This window comes from Microcaecilia unicolor, chromosome 4, assembly GCF_901765095.1.
Source record: "Microcaecilia unicolor chromosome 4, aMicUni1.1, whole genome shotgun sequence".
NCBI classification, from domain to species: domain Eukaryota; kingdom Metazoa; phylum Chordata; class Amphibia; order Gymnophiona; family Siphonopidae; genus Microcaecilia; species Microcaecilia unicolor.
The window spans coordinates 202,518,162-202,534,705 of record NC_044034.1 but is presented as its reverse complement, the minus strand read 5'-3'; the positions used below and the strand labels follow the sequence as shown (position 1 = coordinate 202,534,705).

The following is a 16,544-nucleotide window of genomic DNA, read 5'->3' as shown; positions in this document are numbered from 1 at the left end:
GATGCTGGGCTCAATGGACCCTTGGTCTTTTCTCAGTGTGGCATTACTTATGTACTTATGTAACTAAACGTACTGGGGTTCATAGTCACTTCTATGTAACTGGGTTGGAACTAGTTGAATAGCACTGACTGGCTTCACACATAATATTCACTTAACTGGACAGTGCTACTGAATATTATATCTGAATGCTGAAGCAGTATCTAGTTAGCCCCAGGACAATCCAAGGGCGGAGTTGCGGCAGACCAAAGAGTTAGCCAGGTACTGCCAATTTCAGCTCAGGCCCGCCCGCCCACCCAGCTGATCTCTCCAGACTTGCAGCAGCGGCGAACTGGCGGGCAGCGGCACTAAAAGCATAAAGCAGCGAAGCTCTTCGATTCCGTCCATCGCTTTTCGTTTCCTGCTCTCTCAGCGTCCCGCCTTCCTTTGATGTCATTTCCTTTCGGGCGGGCGGGACGCTGAGAGGGCAGGAAACGGAAAGCGAAGGACGGAATCGAAGAGCTTCGCTGCTTTATGCTTTTAGTGCCGTTGCCCGCCAGTTCGCCGCTGAAACTACAGAAGGAAGCCATTTTTTAAAATCTCTGTTTCTACTCCCCTGCGCAGCCGTCGCCATTCACTTAAAGCACAGCAAGCAAACCAGTGAGCTGCTGTGCTGTCTGCATCCACGTTGTCTTCTTTATTCAGCAGAGGGTGGTGAGCAGAGGGAAGGATGGGACTGGGAGGGGTGGTAAGTACAGAGTATGGGGAATGGGGGACTAATGAAGTGGGTGAAAGATGGGGGAGGAATTTAGGAGACTGGGTAAGGGAGAGACAGAGGGGGGAATGGGAGTGCTGGAGAGGGAATGAGAGGGAGGTGGTCAAAGGGGAGAGAGGAGCATCGATGGACATGGATGGGAGGACAAGGACCAGGGAGAGAGGAGAAATTGCTGGACATGGAGGGGAGGGCAGGGGAGAGAGGAGAATTTCTGGATATGGATGGATGGAGGGGGGCAGGGGAGAGAGGAGAATTGCTGGATATGGATGGATAGATGAATGGAGGGCAGGGGAGTTGCTGGACATGGGTGGATAGAGGGGAGGGCAGGGGAGAGGAGAGTTGTTGGACATAGGTGGATGGAGGGGAGGGTAGAAGAGAGTTGCTGGACATGGATGGAAGGAAGGGCAGTGGAGAGAGGATGGTTGCTGGACATGGGTGGATGGAGGGGAGGGCAGGGAGAGAATTGTTGGACATGGATGGAGGGGAAGGAAGGGAAGACAGAAGGAGATGCACATGGATGGAGGGGAGAAAGAAGAAATTCTGGACATGGATGGAGGGGAGGGAAGACAGAGGAAGGAGATGCACATGGATGGAGGGAAAGGGAGAGAGAAGAAATGCTGACATGGATGGAGGGAAGAGAGAGGAAGGATATATGAGGGAAAAGGAAGAGAGGAGAAAAACAGCACATGGATGGAGAAAATAGGCAGAAGCTGGATCCACTGGACAGTCAAGTCTGCAGAGGACCCAGCTTTTACTTACGGATGTAGAGTAAGAAATGAAGAAGAAAGGAGGAAAGTAAAGAAATGGAAAGGAAGCTCTGGAAACGGAGTTAAGAGGACAGATAGCAGCAGAATCAGATACTGGGCCAGCATGATCAGAAAAACAATGTCACCAGACAACAAAGGTAGAAAAAAAAATCATTTTATTTTCATTATAGTGTTTGGAATATGTCCACTTTGAGAATCAGGTGCTCAACATTAAAAGTTTATATTTATTTATTTACTTATTTATGGCATATTATCCCACATTAAACATGAATTAGATTGGAACCTGGGATCATTTAATTTTTTTTTTCCTGAAGAGAGTAATGCATTGCCTCCCCCCCCCCCCCCCCAGGCTCTCTCCCCGGCTATAGCCATCTCTGCAATTTTGAGGGGGGGGGGGGGGCGCAGAGGTGGACCGGGGAGAGAGCCTGTTAAACATTTACCAGCAAACCACTGTCTAGTGCCCACCCATCCAACCTGTTGGCCCACCCAAAAATTGACTTCTGGCTACGCCCCTGGGACTAAGTGAAGCCTTTCAAGACTTGCCTGTGGGTGACCCAGCAGCAAGGATTTGCAGTAATCCAGCTGGCTTAAAACAAGGGCCAGCACCAGAGTGAGCATGTTTTCCCACTCCAAGAAAGGCCTCAGCTTGCAAATCAGCAGCACCATTTCCCTATCCCTTTCTTCTCACCTCTGCACCTCTGCACCTTTACCCTTCTTTTGTCTCCCTATCCTCATCTCTGCTCCTTTCTCATTTCTCTCTCCCTCCCTTTTCATTCATCTCACCCATGCGCTTTTGCCTCCATCTATTTTCTCTCCTTCTCACTATGCCATTCCCTCATCCTCCCCCCTACCCACTGGCACTTTGATTCATTTCTAGAGCGATCTCTTCCAGGTGCGTAGCTACAGCTGGACCTGGGTGGGCCCAGGCCTACTCAGCCAATGAAAATATCCCCTCTCTTCCTTCCCTCCAACCTCCCGCATGCCCAGCACCTCTTCCCTTCCCACCACCCTCGAATGTCCAGTGCCTCTAACCCCTCCCACAGTTCTGGCACTTCCACATCTATCTTACCTGCCCCCGCCATGGCAGCACTTGTACTGTAATGCTACATGCCACCGGGTAGGAGCTCCACACAGTTTGTTGGGGCCTTCCCTCTACCGCATCTCACCAACTGATGCAACTTCCTGTCTACACAGGCTGGGCGGGACATGGCAGAGAGGGAAGGCTCTGATGCAGCACGCAGGCCTGTGTGGAGTTCCTGCTGGGTGGCGATGATAGCACAAAGTGCAAGTGCCACGGTGGGGATGGAGGAGCATAAGGAGGACACAGAGGTGGCGGTGCTGGAACTGTAGGAGAGAGGTGCTGGACATGCAGGGGTTGGAGGGAAGGGAAGAGGTGCTGGATATGCATATGTAAACCCCCTGGTGGCAGAGCAAGGTATTACAATGATGGTACCAAATATGTCACAGTGTTTCCCCAAAATGACTTAACACCAACCAGGGAGTTTAACAATAAAAAGTAAATATGTTTTTTTATTATTTGAATTATATTTAAATGCTAATGAAATTTTACTAACTTGCAAATTTAACATATATATTTCAATTACAGGTTTGCAACACAAATCAGTTTAGTCTCTAGAAACATTGAGAGCATCCTCAGATAAGTATAAATATTAGTTACATAAATCATTTAAGTACATTCAATTCCGCAAAACACCAGACTCTTCAAAGTTTCCCCTCTCTTGCCCCTCAGACCCCCAGAGACCCCCAAGGATCCCAACATGTAAGTTTTCCTCTACGCTTTTTTTCTTCTTTTAGTTATCTCTCACTTATTGTTCAGGTTTCCTTTACTATTTTTTCTTATGTGCACTTTTTAAAATAGTTTCAGTCACTTAGCTGCTCTCTTTGTTTTCTCCCTGGCTCTCTTGAATGGTGGGCGCCTTTTCTTTCAGGTGATGATCTCCAGCATCAACTTTCTTCCAGTCTTTTCCTAGTAGCATGTTCTCACCAATAGAGCTCCTTCCCAACTGCCAGCCTGAGCTGTTTGTCACTCTCCTGAAAGTTCCATCAGCATGCGGAACACTCAGCGCATGCACACAGACCACTCAGTTTCACTGCACTGCTCACTGTCTCTAAACCAGATCTAGAATGAGCCAGGTAATCTTTTAAAATTTAACCCATAGGGTTACACATACATGCAGGCGGAAGGTTGGAGGGAAGGGAGAGAGGCGCTGGGCATGTAAGGAGGTGCTAGAGGGAAGGGATAGAGATGTGGAACTGCAAGGGGAGGGAAGGGAAGGGAGAGAGGTGCTGGATATGTAGGGGGAGGGAAGGGAGACAGGTGCAGGATATGTAGGGGGATGGAAGGGAAAGAGTTGCTGGATAAGTGGGTGGGGTGGGAGGGAAGGGAGAGAGGTACTGGATATGTGGGTAGGTGAGAAGGGGGAAGTGCTGGGCATGCAAGAGAGCTACAGCAAAGGTAGAGAGGTGCTGGATATTTAGGGGGAGGGAAGGGAGATAGCTGCTGGGTAAGGGGGTGGAAGGGAAAGGAGAGGTGTGCTGGATATATGGGGGAGGTAGGTGGGAAAGGGGAGAGGTGCTGGGCATGCAAAGGGGGCTGGATCAAAGGGAGAGAGGTACTGGATATGCAGGGGAGGGAAGGGGGAGAGATGTGGACCTGCAAGGGCGGCTGGAACGAAGGGAGAGAGGTGCTGAACCTATGGGAGGGGGAGGGGAGGGGTTAGGGTTAGAGGGAAGGAAGAGAGCTGTTGGACTAAGGAGATAAAGGAAGAGGGGGTCAAATGCTGTACCCACAGTGGGAGAATGAACCAGATGCATAAGGGAGAGGGAAGAGAGAAGGAGAGGAGCTGGTTGGGGTGGGGTCAGAGAGGAAAGGGACACTGGTATGAGGGAGGGAGAAAGGGAACTTAGGGCCAGATGCACTAAACTTAGCGAGCCTTTAACGAGCCATTAACGAGCAAGTAGTAAACCCTGGCATGCACTGAAGGCTTCTCAGAGCCTTTTTCCGACGACGGTAGCAGCTAACGAAAACGGAATGCAGATGAGCAAATTGTGTAGAAACCCTATTGTAATGAGATGCACTAACCTTTTCCGATTGCCTTAACGCTGGAAAATCTAACGAGAGATCTGTACCTGTCATTGGGGCTGTGCGGGATTGAAAAACGTCTATAAATGTTACAAAAAAAATCGGGGAAAAAAGTGCTCGTCAGGGACGTTCTTTATGGACGTGCTTCACTATATATATATATAAAAAAAAGACGAGCTGTGCCTATGGGTGGCTGCAGGGGAGGGCAGGGGAGACAGAAGGAACGCTGCAGGGGGCAGGGGGAGAGGAGGATCACTGGACATGGGTGGCTACAGGGGGGGCAAGGGGAAAGGAGAGGAGGGTCATTGGACATGGGTGACTGCAGGGGGGCAGGGGAGAGGAGGGTCACTGGACATGGGTAGCTGCAGGGGGAGAGGAGGGTTGCTGGACATGGGTGGCTGCAGGGGGGGCAGGGGGAGAGGAGAGTCGCTGGACATGGGTGGCTGCAGGGAGAGCAGGGGAGAGAGGAGGGCCGCTGCACATGCATGGCTGCAGGGGCAGAGGAGGGTTGGTGGGGAAGGGGTCCTTAGACCAGATGGGTGGCTGCAGGGGGGGGCAGGGGAGACAGGAAGGATGCTGCGGGGGGGATTACCTTGCTAGCGCCCGTTTCATTGCCTATCAAAATGGGCCTTTTATACTAGTAATATATATTCCTTACAAACGTGACCCAACAGAAATCACCAACGAAATCAACCTAAGCTTGAACATTAATATATTTATAAATGATTTAGAGATGGGAGTAACTAGCGAGGTAATTAAATTTGCTGATGACACAAAGTTATTCAAAGTCGTTAACTCACGACAGGATTGTGAAAAATTACAAGAGGACCTTACGAGACTGGGAGACTGGGCGGCTAAATGGCAGATGACGTTTAATGTGAGCAAGTGCAAGGTGATGCATGTGGGAAAAAAGAACCCGAATTATAGCTACGTCATGCAAGGTTCCACGTTAGGCGTTACGGACCAAGAAAGGGATCTGGGTGTCGTCGTTGATAACACACTGAAACCTTCTGCTCAGTGTGCTGCTGCGCCGAGGAAAGTGAATAGAATGTTGGGTATTATTAGGAAAGGTATGGAAAACAGGTGTGAGGATGTTATAATGCCGTTGTATCGCTCCATGGTGCGACCGCACCTTGAGTATTGTGTTCAATTCTGGTCGCCGCATCTCAAGAAAGATATAGTAGAATTGGAAAAGGTGCAGCGAAGGGCGACTAAAATGATAGCGGGGATGGGACGACTTCCCTATGAAGAAAGACTAAGGAGGCTAGGGCTATTCAGCTTGGAGAAGAGACGGCTGAGGGGAGACATGATAGAGGTATATAAAATAATGAGTGGAGTGGAACAGGTGGATGTGAAGCGTCTGTTCACGCTTTCCAAAAATACTAGGACTAGGGGGCATGCGATTAAACTACAGTGTAGTAAATTTAAAACAAATCGGAGAAAATGTTTCTTCACCCAACGTGTAATTAAACTCTGGAATTCATTGCCGGAAAATGTGGTGAAGGCGGTTAGCTTAGCAGAGTTTAAAAAGGGGTTGGACGGTTTCCTAAAGGACAAGTCCATAAACCGCTACTAAATGGACTTGGAAAAATCCAAAATCCCAGGAATAACATGTATAGAATGTTTGTACCTTGGGAAGCTTGCCAGGTGCCCTTGGCCTGGATTGGCCGCTGTCGTGGACAAGATGCTGGGCTCGATGGACCCTTGGTCTTTTCCCAGTATGGCATTACTTATGTACTTATGTATCATGCATTCATGGGCAAATGCATTCCAATTAAAACTCAATACGAAAAACACATTGTCTCATCCTTTCATCCCAATATAACATGAGCAAACCCACAAACATAAACACCCCAAATCACACCCTCCCTATCTCAGACAACCTTAAAATCCTCGGTGTTACAATCGACCGAAACTTCATACTCGAGAGTCAAGTGAAAGCAACAACAAAGAAAATGTTCCACGCAATGTGGAAGCTCAAACGCCTGAAATCATTCTTCCCAAGAGAAACATTTCGCAACTTGATACAATCAATGGTACTAAGCCATGCAGACTACTGCAATGGTATCTATGCAGGATGCAAACAACAACTTATTAAGAAACTACAGAAACTTTGCCATGGATTATTGTACCTTTTTTTTTTTGTTTTTTTTGTTTTGTGTTATACTTGAAAAACCTTAATAAAAATATGGAAAAAAAAAAAAGAAACTACAGACCGCCCAAAACACAGCAGCCAGCCTTACGGTACTATGTAAGCCACATTGAGCCTGCACTGCTACTCTCACTGAAGTAATTGGGAGTGAGGTAGAGGTAGAGCATAGGGTAGGGAGCATAGGGTAGGGTGTATTTTTTTCTCTCTTTCAAAAAGTTGGCAACTCTAGTGCCCACCCATCCAATCTGTTGTCCCACCCAAAAATTGCCTTCTGGGTATGCCACTGGTCTCCTCTCACACTACCACCTCTTTACCTGGTCCCCTTGTGCTCTCTTCTTTCCTCTGCTTCCTGCCATGCTTTTACTTCAAGATTTTACTTCTGGAGTTCAACCTTACCCTTCCTCACTCCCTCCATATTTCTGTGCCTTCTCCCCTCCTCATCAGAGGCATGTACTAAATCCTCCTATGTAGACTTCATTGCACCCCACTGGAGATAACTAGGGATAACTACTAGCTATTGGGAGCAGAGAAAAGTCTAAGGGTATAGTATGACAATATAAAATCAAGAAAATTCATTACCATTATTATGCATTGCTTTATTCCAGTTTCTCTGGCTAAAGATAAGCTTTTACATCACCCAAAGGAGAAAGTTTAAGTAGCATGAGAAGTGGAACCTAACTTTCCAACAGCGAGAGTGGGAATTTATTACTGCTGTGGTGTTAGTTTATAGTACTAACATACATTTATCCTCACAGTCAGAGCCAATGGGAACAGAAGCAGCCATGCTACAAAACAAAGATGACATTGAAGAGGTATTTAATTACAGTGATTCAGTACTGCAGAGAAGCACTTCCCTGTAAAGCCTCTGCCAAAGATTCTATCACTTTAAATGGATTTCAAATGACTCATGGTAAGAACACTTCTGCCAAAGAAGCAGCCTGATGGCATGGTGCTTTCCAAAGTGCTTGCCCTTGGGAGATCTCAGGGCAATAAGGTACAGGGGCTTTTATGATATATTTTTAATAAAGGCTCCCTCTCTTTTGACATTTGCCGTGTGCACTCAGACTTATTTGATTACTTAGTTATAGATAAGGGGGAATTCCAGCCTGTGCCGTGGCTATAAAGGGATATATCTAACAAAGGGCTTCCCAACTCTATTATGGGCATTACGGGTTTTCAGGATGTCTGTAATGAATACACACAGGGTACATCTGCATGTTATGAAGCCCGGTTTATGATAATTTATCTTGTGCATATTCATTGTGGGTCCCCATGATTGGTCTGGTAAGTCCTCAGCTATGAAGTTAACTCCGTTTTATCCTCACAGGCTGAGCTGTTATTGATTTTCCCCTTCCTCCCACCCACTCCCATCAGGGCATCTAAGGACTTGTAGTCTGGAAGAGATTGCTCAGCTCAGTTACTCCATTGGTAACCTCAATGGTTCTCAACCCAATCAGTTTGGTTATCGGGATATGTACAATGAACATAATTGAGATCAAGGCTTCATGCAGTAAATTTGCAATAGCACTTAAGTTATATTATTATGCTCAGGCATTCCCCTATTGTATAAACCTGGTGATGCTTCTATTGGTGGTATGGATACATGGCAGCTTTAATGTTTAATTGCACTTTAATTTCAATCAAAGCGGTTCATGACAAAAATAAAATGGAAAAAGAAAGAAACTACAATATCATTAAGACACAGGGATAGGAAAGGGAAAATAAATAGAATAAATGATTGCTCAGACCTGATGACAGTAGGAAACGAGTTCCAGAGTTCCAAAAATAAGGTGCACGACAAAAGAATGCTGAGTGGTGGGCAGATTTGAGGTAAGATCAGTAAACAGATGGTATAGTAAGACAGTTGGCAAAGGCAGAATGGAGAGCATGAAAGGAGAGATAGGAATGAGGACAGGGTAGAGAGCCACTGCTCTAGCTACTATATATTATTTCTTCAGAAAGCAAATTGCAGATTCACTAACTAATATGAAACAGAAGCCATCTGTCTAGTATCACATTAATCATGAATATGTCTGCATTAGTAAAATCAACAGCAGTAACCAACTGTATACTGTTAATCAACTCAAACAAAGAATAATGGAGGCTTCCAAAAAGAAGCATAATTGCTGTTATTGCAGTACTGTTTGCAAACTTCTCAACTGCAATAAATTGTCAAACAGATTATAGATAGAACAATAAAACATAAATTATTACTGAAACATTCTCAGTGGTGTTATTTCTGCTAAAGATTATGATAAAAACACAGTTAAAATGGAACATTTGTCATTCTCTTCTAAGGCATATACAATACTATGTGTTGCCAGTCTATCAGATGAGGGCCTAGTTATTGAGAAAAGATAACCATACTAGGAAAAAAATTATCATATTTATCTTGAGAGAACAAATTAACATTTCAATGGACATCGTCTGTCCTGCATTGACTGGCACCAGTTTGAATTATGGATAAGTGGAACAGAAATGACTGTGAACCACTCGTACCTCATTTTGACCCCATGGTTTGGGTAAGAGGGTGATGCTGGACAGGATGTGTTACAGGACAGGGGGCCTTTTTTAAAATCTAAAAAAAACAGGATTAGTCAACAGGGGCTGTGTGAACCATAAAATTTATGCACCTAGTGGTATTCTATAAGCCATGTCTACATTCAGATGTGGTTTATAGAATAATGCACAGGCTGGGTGGATGTGCCTAGATTTAGGTACAGCTATTTATGCCAGTGAAAAGCTGGTGTAAATGCCTGTGCCTAAATCTAGGTGCGGTCCCTCAAATTCTATAACCACGCGCATAGATTTGATTAATTGCCCTGACACGCCCACACTCCTACTATTGCCGTACTCTCTTTTTGGCTACATGCACTGGAATTTACAAGCATCAATTTTTAGAATATGCCTATAAAGATGTGCCAGTAAATTCCAGTTATTGCCGATTAGTGTTGATAATTGATCATTATCGGCCAATTATCAACACTAATAGGCTCGTTAACTAATTGAGTAGCATGCGTAAATTGGCCATATGTACAATTTAACGTGATCTACTCTGCGCCATATGTAGAATCCGGGGGTTAACAAGCAATTATTGGTGCTAATTAGATTTAATTGAAAGTTACGCATGTAAATTTAGGCATGGGATCTGCACATCAATTTTATGAACTTTTAAGGGAATGGGATTCCTTTACCTTTTGTCTGACTTCTGAAGATGTGGCTCCATACTTTTGTTCAAGATATCTGTAATCATAGTTTGGAAAAGGAGATGGAGTAGGATAATTCCCAGATTTCCAAAGCTTCCACAGGTTTAGTCCGGCTATCCCAAGAAGAGTCAGTGCACCAGTGATGTAAATTCCTACTTCCCATCCAGATGGACTTTTTACGACTGGAAAAACAAATGTGCTTCCTGTGAGCAAAGACTTAGAAAATGGAATTTTTGCCTTAATTTTACAGTCTCGCAAGAAAGACAGACATTCCCAGGCACTATCATCTTAAAGAAATAATATTGTCATGCAAATAAGTTAAAAAAATTACATTGGCAGTTAGGTCAAATAATTCAGAGACTGAAGTAATTGAGAACGCTTTATCTTGATCATTTTCTGAAGCCTTTGTTAACATTGCCCTGGCACATTTTAACATTTGTATAGAGTGAGGGACCAACCTCGGTCCTCGAGGGCCACAATCCAGTGGGGTATTCAAGATTTTCCCAATAAATATGCATGAGATCTATTTGCATGGACTGCCTCCATTGTATGCAAATACATCTCACGCATATTCATTGTGGAAATCCTGAAAACCCGACCTGGCGAGGACTGAGATAGGACACCCCTGGTATACAGCAAAGGAGAACTGTAAAAACAGGGAATGTGTGACCAGTTGGAAAGGCACAAATTTATACTCAGGAAATTAAAGATCCTGGCGGGGGGGGGGGGGGGGGGGGAGGAAAGACTGGGTTAGTTGACCTTTTGCAGATGGCAAATACCATTTTTACTTTAAGGTTAATAAATTCTGTTTGAGAATGCCAGTGTACTGGAAAGATGTTTGTCAGAATACAAAAGCAGAGTAAATGAATAGGAAAGGGTTATTATTATTTTTTTTTAAATTCAGATGCACGCCACAGTGCAAGAGCAATAATACCCAGCAGAGTGTGCAATATTATCTTACCTGAACATCTGAAGTCATGCTACCTTCAGCATCATAAAGCACCAGATGGCTTTGAGTACACAATGCACCCCTCCCCCACTATGCTTTATAACTGAATTAAGGATAATAGGGAATAATCACCCACAAGCAAGCAATAGCAGCACTGTGGGGGATGCAATGTAGTAGAATAACCTACATCCTAGAACGTGTTTGGCACATAGCAGGATCAAGCACACCAGTATAAATCACTGCAGTATACAATTTACAGCACATTAGGAGGCATATTTTCAAAGCATATTTAGAAACCTATGGAACTTTGGAAGGCTGAGCGCTTTGAAAATACGCCTCTAAGGGTTCCTGTTACCAAGCTGTGGTAAAGGGACTCCTGCAGTGGCATCGACACACAGGTTTGCCAAGCACCGATGTCCCCTTTTATCTCAGTGGATAAAAGGCTTTTTTTTTTTTTAAAAAGAACATGTGGTAAGTGAACCACTTGCCATGCGTCCATTTCCCAGGGAAGCCCTTACCGTCATCTATTTAGGAGGTGGTAAGGGCTCCCACACTAACCTGGTGCTAACCGGGTAGAACTGATTACCACCAGATAAGCCCCCAACGCTAATCCCCCCCCAAAATTTCAACATGCTAGAAAAGGCATGCAGTGGGGGCAGACACTACCACCAGGCTCCTGTGGTAGCCCGATAGTAGTGCTGGAGCGCCACCTGGCAAGCCCGAGAAAGTACTCCAACCTGTCTGCAGTGGTGTAGCAAGGGGGGCTGCCACCCGGGGCGGGGCGGTTCGCCGTTGCACCCCCCCCCCCTGGGTGAAGCACGATGACACCCCCCCTTCGGCGCATCTACACCCCCCTCCTGACCCAGTGCCTACCCTCCTCCGTGCAACCAGCTCCCTATCTTTAAAAAAATATCGGAATCCGAGGCGAGGCGCAGCGCCTCGCGCCTGCACGTAAAAGAAATGTGGACCGTCTCATCGGACCTTCTCTCGCTCTGTCTGTCCCGCCCTTGCGGAAATAGGAAGTTGCATCAGCAAAGGGCGGGACAGATAGAGCGAGGGAAGGCCCGATGAGATGGTCCACATTTCTTTTACATGCAGGCGCGAGGCGCTGCGCCTCGGATTCTGATATTTTTTTAAAGGTAGGGAGCTGGTTGCATGGAGGAGGATAGGCACTGGGTCGGGAGGGGGGGGGTGTTGATGCGCCAAGGGGGGGGAGCTGGCACGGAGCACCCTTCCTGAGCTGACACCCGGGGCGGACCGCCCCTCCCGCCCCCCCTTGCTACGCCACTGCCTGTCTGCCCTCCTTCAGGTAACATAAACTCAGTTCTATACAGATGCTACAGTGTCCACCACTGCAGCTAATAGAATGTCGTATAAATTACTGAAAGAAGGAGAGACAGACACAGAAGGCTATTTTAATATGAGAATAAGCATTTTTATTGAAATTACCAAACAAGGGTACACTGGTATATGATATTTCAGATTACACGAAACAGAAGCCGAAGCAATATGCCTGCCGGAGGCGATGCTTTAAATACTACTAGTAATCAGCAAGCGAGCCTCAGCTGACAGGGGTGGAGACTTCGGGGGAGCTCCCTCGAGGAACCCTTCGGAGTGGTTCAAGGCCGGTCTTCAGGCGGAGTCTTGGTCCCAAGCACCCAATCAGGGTCCTCCAGGGCGGGATCTTGATTCCCGCGTTCACTAGGCGGAAGAGACGCTGGCCCCAAGTTCCCGGCGCCATCTTCCCTGCCGGAGCGAGCGTAACTTCCATAGTCGGCGATGGAGAATTGGAAGTCACAGTAGGCCGGTCTTCGGCCGCAGTCTTAGCGGCGGCCGGGCCCCGCTTTTGGCCGGTATCGCCTCGAGACCGGAATGGCCGGCCATCAGGGCGAGGAGCAGGCGCATCGCCCGGCGGCGGGGTCAAGGCCGGCCATGGCCGCGGGCCGGCCTCTAAGTAAGCACAGACGGAGTTAGCGAGGGATGTGACAAGAGTAACCATGGGGTCAGCATAATCAGCTTGGGTATGCACTACAGCTAGTCATTGTGAGTGCGTAGGATTGGCAGGGTCCCACAAAGGGAAAGATTGGCGTTGAGGAGGAGAGTTACGATAACCACTTCCAGAATTACAGCCATGACCGTCATTACGGCTGGACCTACATTCATCAGCAAAATGTCCATAATTGTTACATCTGAAACACTGCACACCCAAACGTCGCATAGGACTGGGGTAATCACGATATGAGCCAGGAGGCAAGCCTCTGGTCCGTTGTCTACCACGGGAATTAGGAATATTACCTCTGTAGCGCCCCCTAAAAGATCCTCTAGCGCTACTATCCATATACATAGTGTATGGAGAAGAGGTAGCCTGGGAAAAATCAGCACCGCTGGAAGTAGTGCTCGAATTGGAGCAGACAGGGCTAATGAAAGTTGCATTTGGATCAGCAGATTTATGGCTTTTAAGCGGATCTATTTGCAGAGACATGAGATGGGCTTGCAGTTTCTGCATGTCTTTGGTTTTATTCAGGTTGTTTGTAACTAAAGTTCTGCAATGGTGCAGAATGTGTTCCTTCATTTCTGGCCATGGTTTTTGAGAAATTCCTACAGTATTATCTAACCCTTCTCTAACTTTGACAGGTAGAGTTTCCTTAAAGAGGTGATAAAAAATAGGAAGACTGTTAGGAGCGTCAAATCGCTCTTCAGTCTCATCACGGTACAACTATTGTAGTTTAAGTATGTAAGTTTCAATAGGATCTGTGTCTGGATCCCATCGTTGAGAGGTAAGGACAGAAAAGTCCTTACGAGTAGGGAAACGATTGCGAATGGCAGCAAAAAGGTTTGCTTCAATAATTGAGAAAGGATTGCCATCATAGCTGCTATCGTCAATAACGTGGCGATAACCAGCTTGTGCAAACAAATCAGTGACATTTGCATGAGGAAGGCGACCTAATAAAGCCTTAATATCCCCAACAGCAAGAGTAGTACCAAAAGTGGATTCGGTAAATTTATATATTCATTTATTGCCTCCTTCTGTAAGGTCAGGTAATTGTTGGACAAGGCTGTTGAGATCAACCGCAGAGTAAGGAATATACTCTGTATGAGGTTGAGCACCAACCATTTTATGCAATAAAGGAAAAACCTTAGCGGCGGGTTGAGAAGGGGTCACAGGTGGAAATTTATTCTCATATTTTTGCCACACTTTGAGTCCCTCATTCATGTAGGTTAAAACCAAAGAACTCCAATTGGGGTCGGGATATGAATAAATAAGATCCCGGGCCAATTTTAACTTATCAGCAGATAAGGAGCCATGGCATGGGTATAAAGCAGATTGTGGCTTTCAGACAAGGCAGCCAGATTATCAGCCCAGGGTTGGGCAAAATACCAAGAACCACCCTCTTGCTGGGCGACATATTCATCTGGGGCAGTAGGAAACATACAAACATTAGCAAAACAATGGGAATCTGTAGAAGCTTCAAAAGAGAGTCGCTTCTGCAGAGATTTATTCAGGATATTAGAGGCAAGTAATATGGAGTGTGGTAAGTAGTGTGTATTAGAGTCAGGAGCAACAGAGGAAGAAGGAGACATGCAGACAGGAGCAAACAAATGGGTTCCGACAGAGCCTTCAAAAGAGTGGCAGCTCGGTAAGTTTTACTACATAAAGAGTTTCTTGTGAGGGTATGTAGTAGCTGAGGAATGAGGTGGAAGGGAAAGAGGGTTAGGAGTGAGAGTGTGTTCGAGCTGATCTAATTTGAGAGACAAGGCATCAAGGTCTTGTCGTATAGCATCTCTAATTTCAGGCTTAGGATTGGAAGAAAGGTCAGCAGAAAGACGCTGTAAAGTATGTGCTATGCTATCGAGATCAACAGATTGGAGAGGAGTAGATAAATCAGGAGGTGGCAGCTCAGGAAGAAGTTGATTAAAAGAAACATGGCTCTTAGATTGCTGGGAAAGAGGTATACTGGTTGGGTAGATTTAGGTGTAGCTCCAGGATGAAGTGAAGTGTGAATAGCAGTATCTAGAGTAGACATAAAAGGAACATGGGAAGCAATTCCACAATCAAGATGCGAGACAGCAGTCTGAGCATGAACAAAAGCTTGGGCAGTAAGTTTTTGAGCAGCAGAAAGGTGAAGCTCATCTGACAAAGGGGTGTCATGTTTAGAAGCAGAGGCAAGGGTTTGAGAATTATCGTGCGCCCAAGCCTTGTATTCAGCAAAAGAAGAAAGAGGTGCAGAGGAGTGAGAGAATGGCTTGGGTTTAAGAAGCGAGCCAGGAGGTAGTGGTAAAGAACCAGGAGCGGGTAAAGATACAGAGGCAGGAATAGAAGGAGGAGCATTAGTAAGAACAGGTTTAGATAAAAGATCAGTCGCTAATGATTGAGAGCATGGGTGAGAGATAGGAAATGGTGCAGAAGGCAATGATGAAGAACTAGGGACAACAAATGGGTCAGAAGCGGGAACCAGGTTAGGAATTATAAGTGCAGAGTTGAGAGAGGTGTCAGGCACAGGTGTGACATTGGGAAGTAGAATAAGATCAACATTGCCAGAAATCTGAACAGTAGTAGGCCTTGTCAGTGTGGTGGAATGTTGCACAAGAGGCTCAGCAAGAGAAGGTTTAGAAGGAGTGTCTGTAGGTAGTTCTAAGGAGGAAAGGTCAGGATACAACTGTGAATACCCCACAGCGGTTTCACAAGTCATAATTGTAGAGACAGCAGGGCCTACGGGATTAGGATAAGGTGGCGGAAGCTCTGGTGGTGGTAGCTCCGGAGCTGAGGGTGGCAGCGGCGGAGGTGGAAGGTCGGTAGAACAAGGCAGAGATCTAGATTCAGAATCTCTGTCCACAATTAAAATAAATTTGTATATGGCCTGCAAATGCTTCAGGTGCGATTTTCCTGTCTTATGGCTTTCATTATAAGCAACAAGTCGTTTTAAAACAACAGGATCAAAAGAGCCATTAATAGACCAGCGAAGGGCAGTGTCTTTTTTATTCCATTTATTGTAGCACTGGGTACAAATCTGGGTAATAGTGGTTTTATCAGTACGGAAAAATTTGATAACAGTGTAAAAAGGAGAGGGAGAAGTCATTATATACCCCACCAGTAAAGTATGTATGAATAAAAGTAATACTCACCAATCATAGAGCCGAATGTGCCCAAAGCTCCTGCGAAAGAGAAAGGAGAAAATCTCCGACTGGTCTTTACCAAAGGTTTCGCAGCTTTCCCTGGGTGTTACACTATCACCAAAAGTTCGCAAGGGGTTCCGTTCTGGAGTCCCAGAAACCGTGTACACCCTTGGTATCACCATAAAAAGAAAACAAACACATTTACAAACATCCCCCCTTTTGTTTTCAAAAAGAAAGATGAAAGAAAAGGTTTGAAGAGCGTCGAAAGACGGCTAACATTGCAGAAGACGGAATCACAAAAAGTATAATCTCGCCTATATGTAATAGAGGGATTCCCTCGCTTAAGGCGGAATCACAGATAAATTTAAATTTTATCTCGTCAAGGCGGAATCACAAATAAAAACAAGTAAGGTATATAAAGACGTCCAGAGTCACCAATTTGAAAGTACTCCAACCTGTCTGCCCTCCTTCAGGTAACATAAACTCAGTTCTATACAGATG

The 16,544-nt window shown here is 45.8% G+C and overlaps 1 protein-coding gene and 1 long non-coding RNA gene across 2 annotated transcripts in view; one reads left to right on the top strand and one right to left on the bottom strand.

Annotated features, from left to right (window-relative positions):
- Positions 1 to 16,544, bottom strand: part of SYT12 (synaptotagmin 12) — a 421,655-nt gene that overhangs the window by 209,284 nt on the left and 195,827 nt on the right. Inside the window, exon 4 of the mRNA XM_030201131.1 lies at positions 9,968 to 10,161. Coding sequence (XP_030056991.1) covers positions 9,968 to 10,161 — 194 coding nt within the window. The remainder of the gene's footprint in view (positions 1 to 9,967; positions 10,162 to 16,544) is intronic.
- Positions 1 to 16,544, top strand: part of LOC115468948 — a 61,562-nt gene that overhangs the window by 33,739 nt on the left and 11,279 nt on the right. The window lies entirely within an intron of this gene.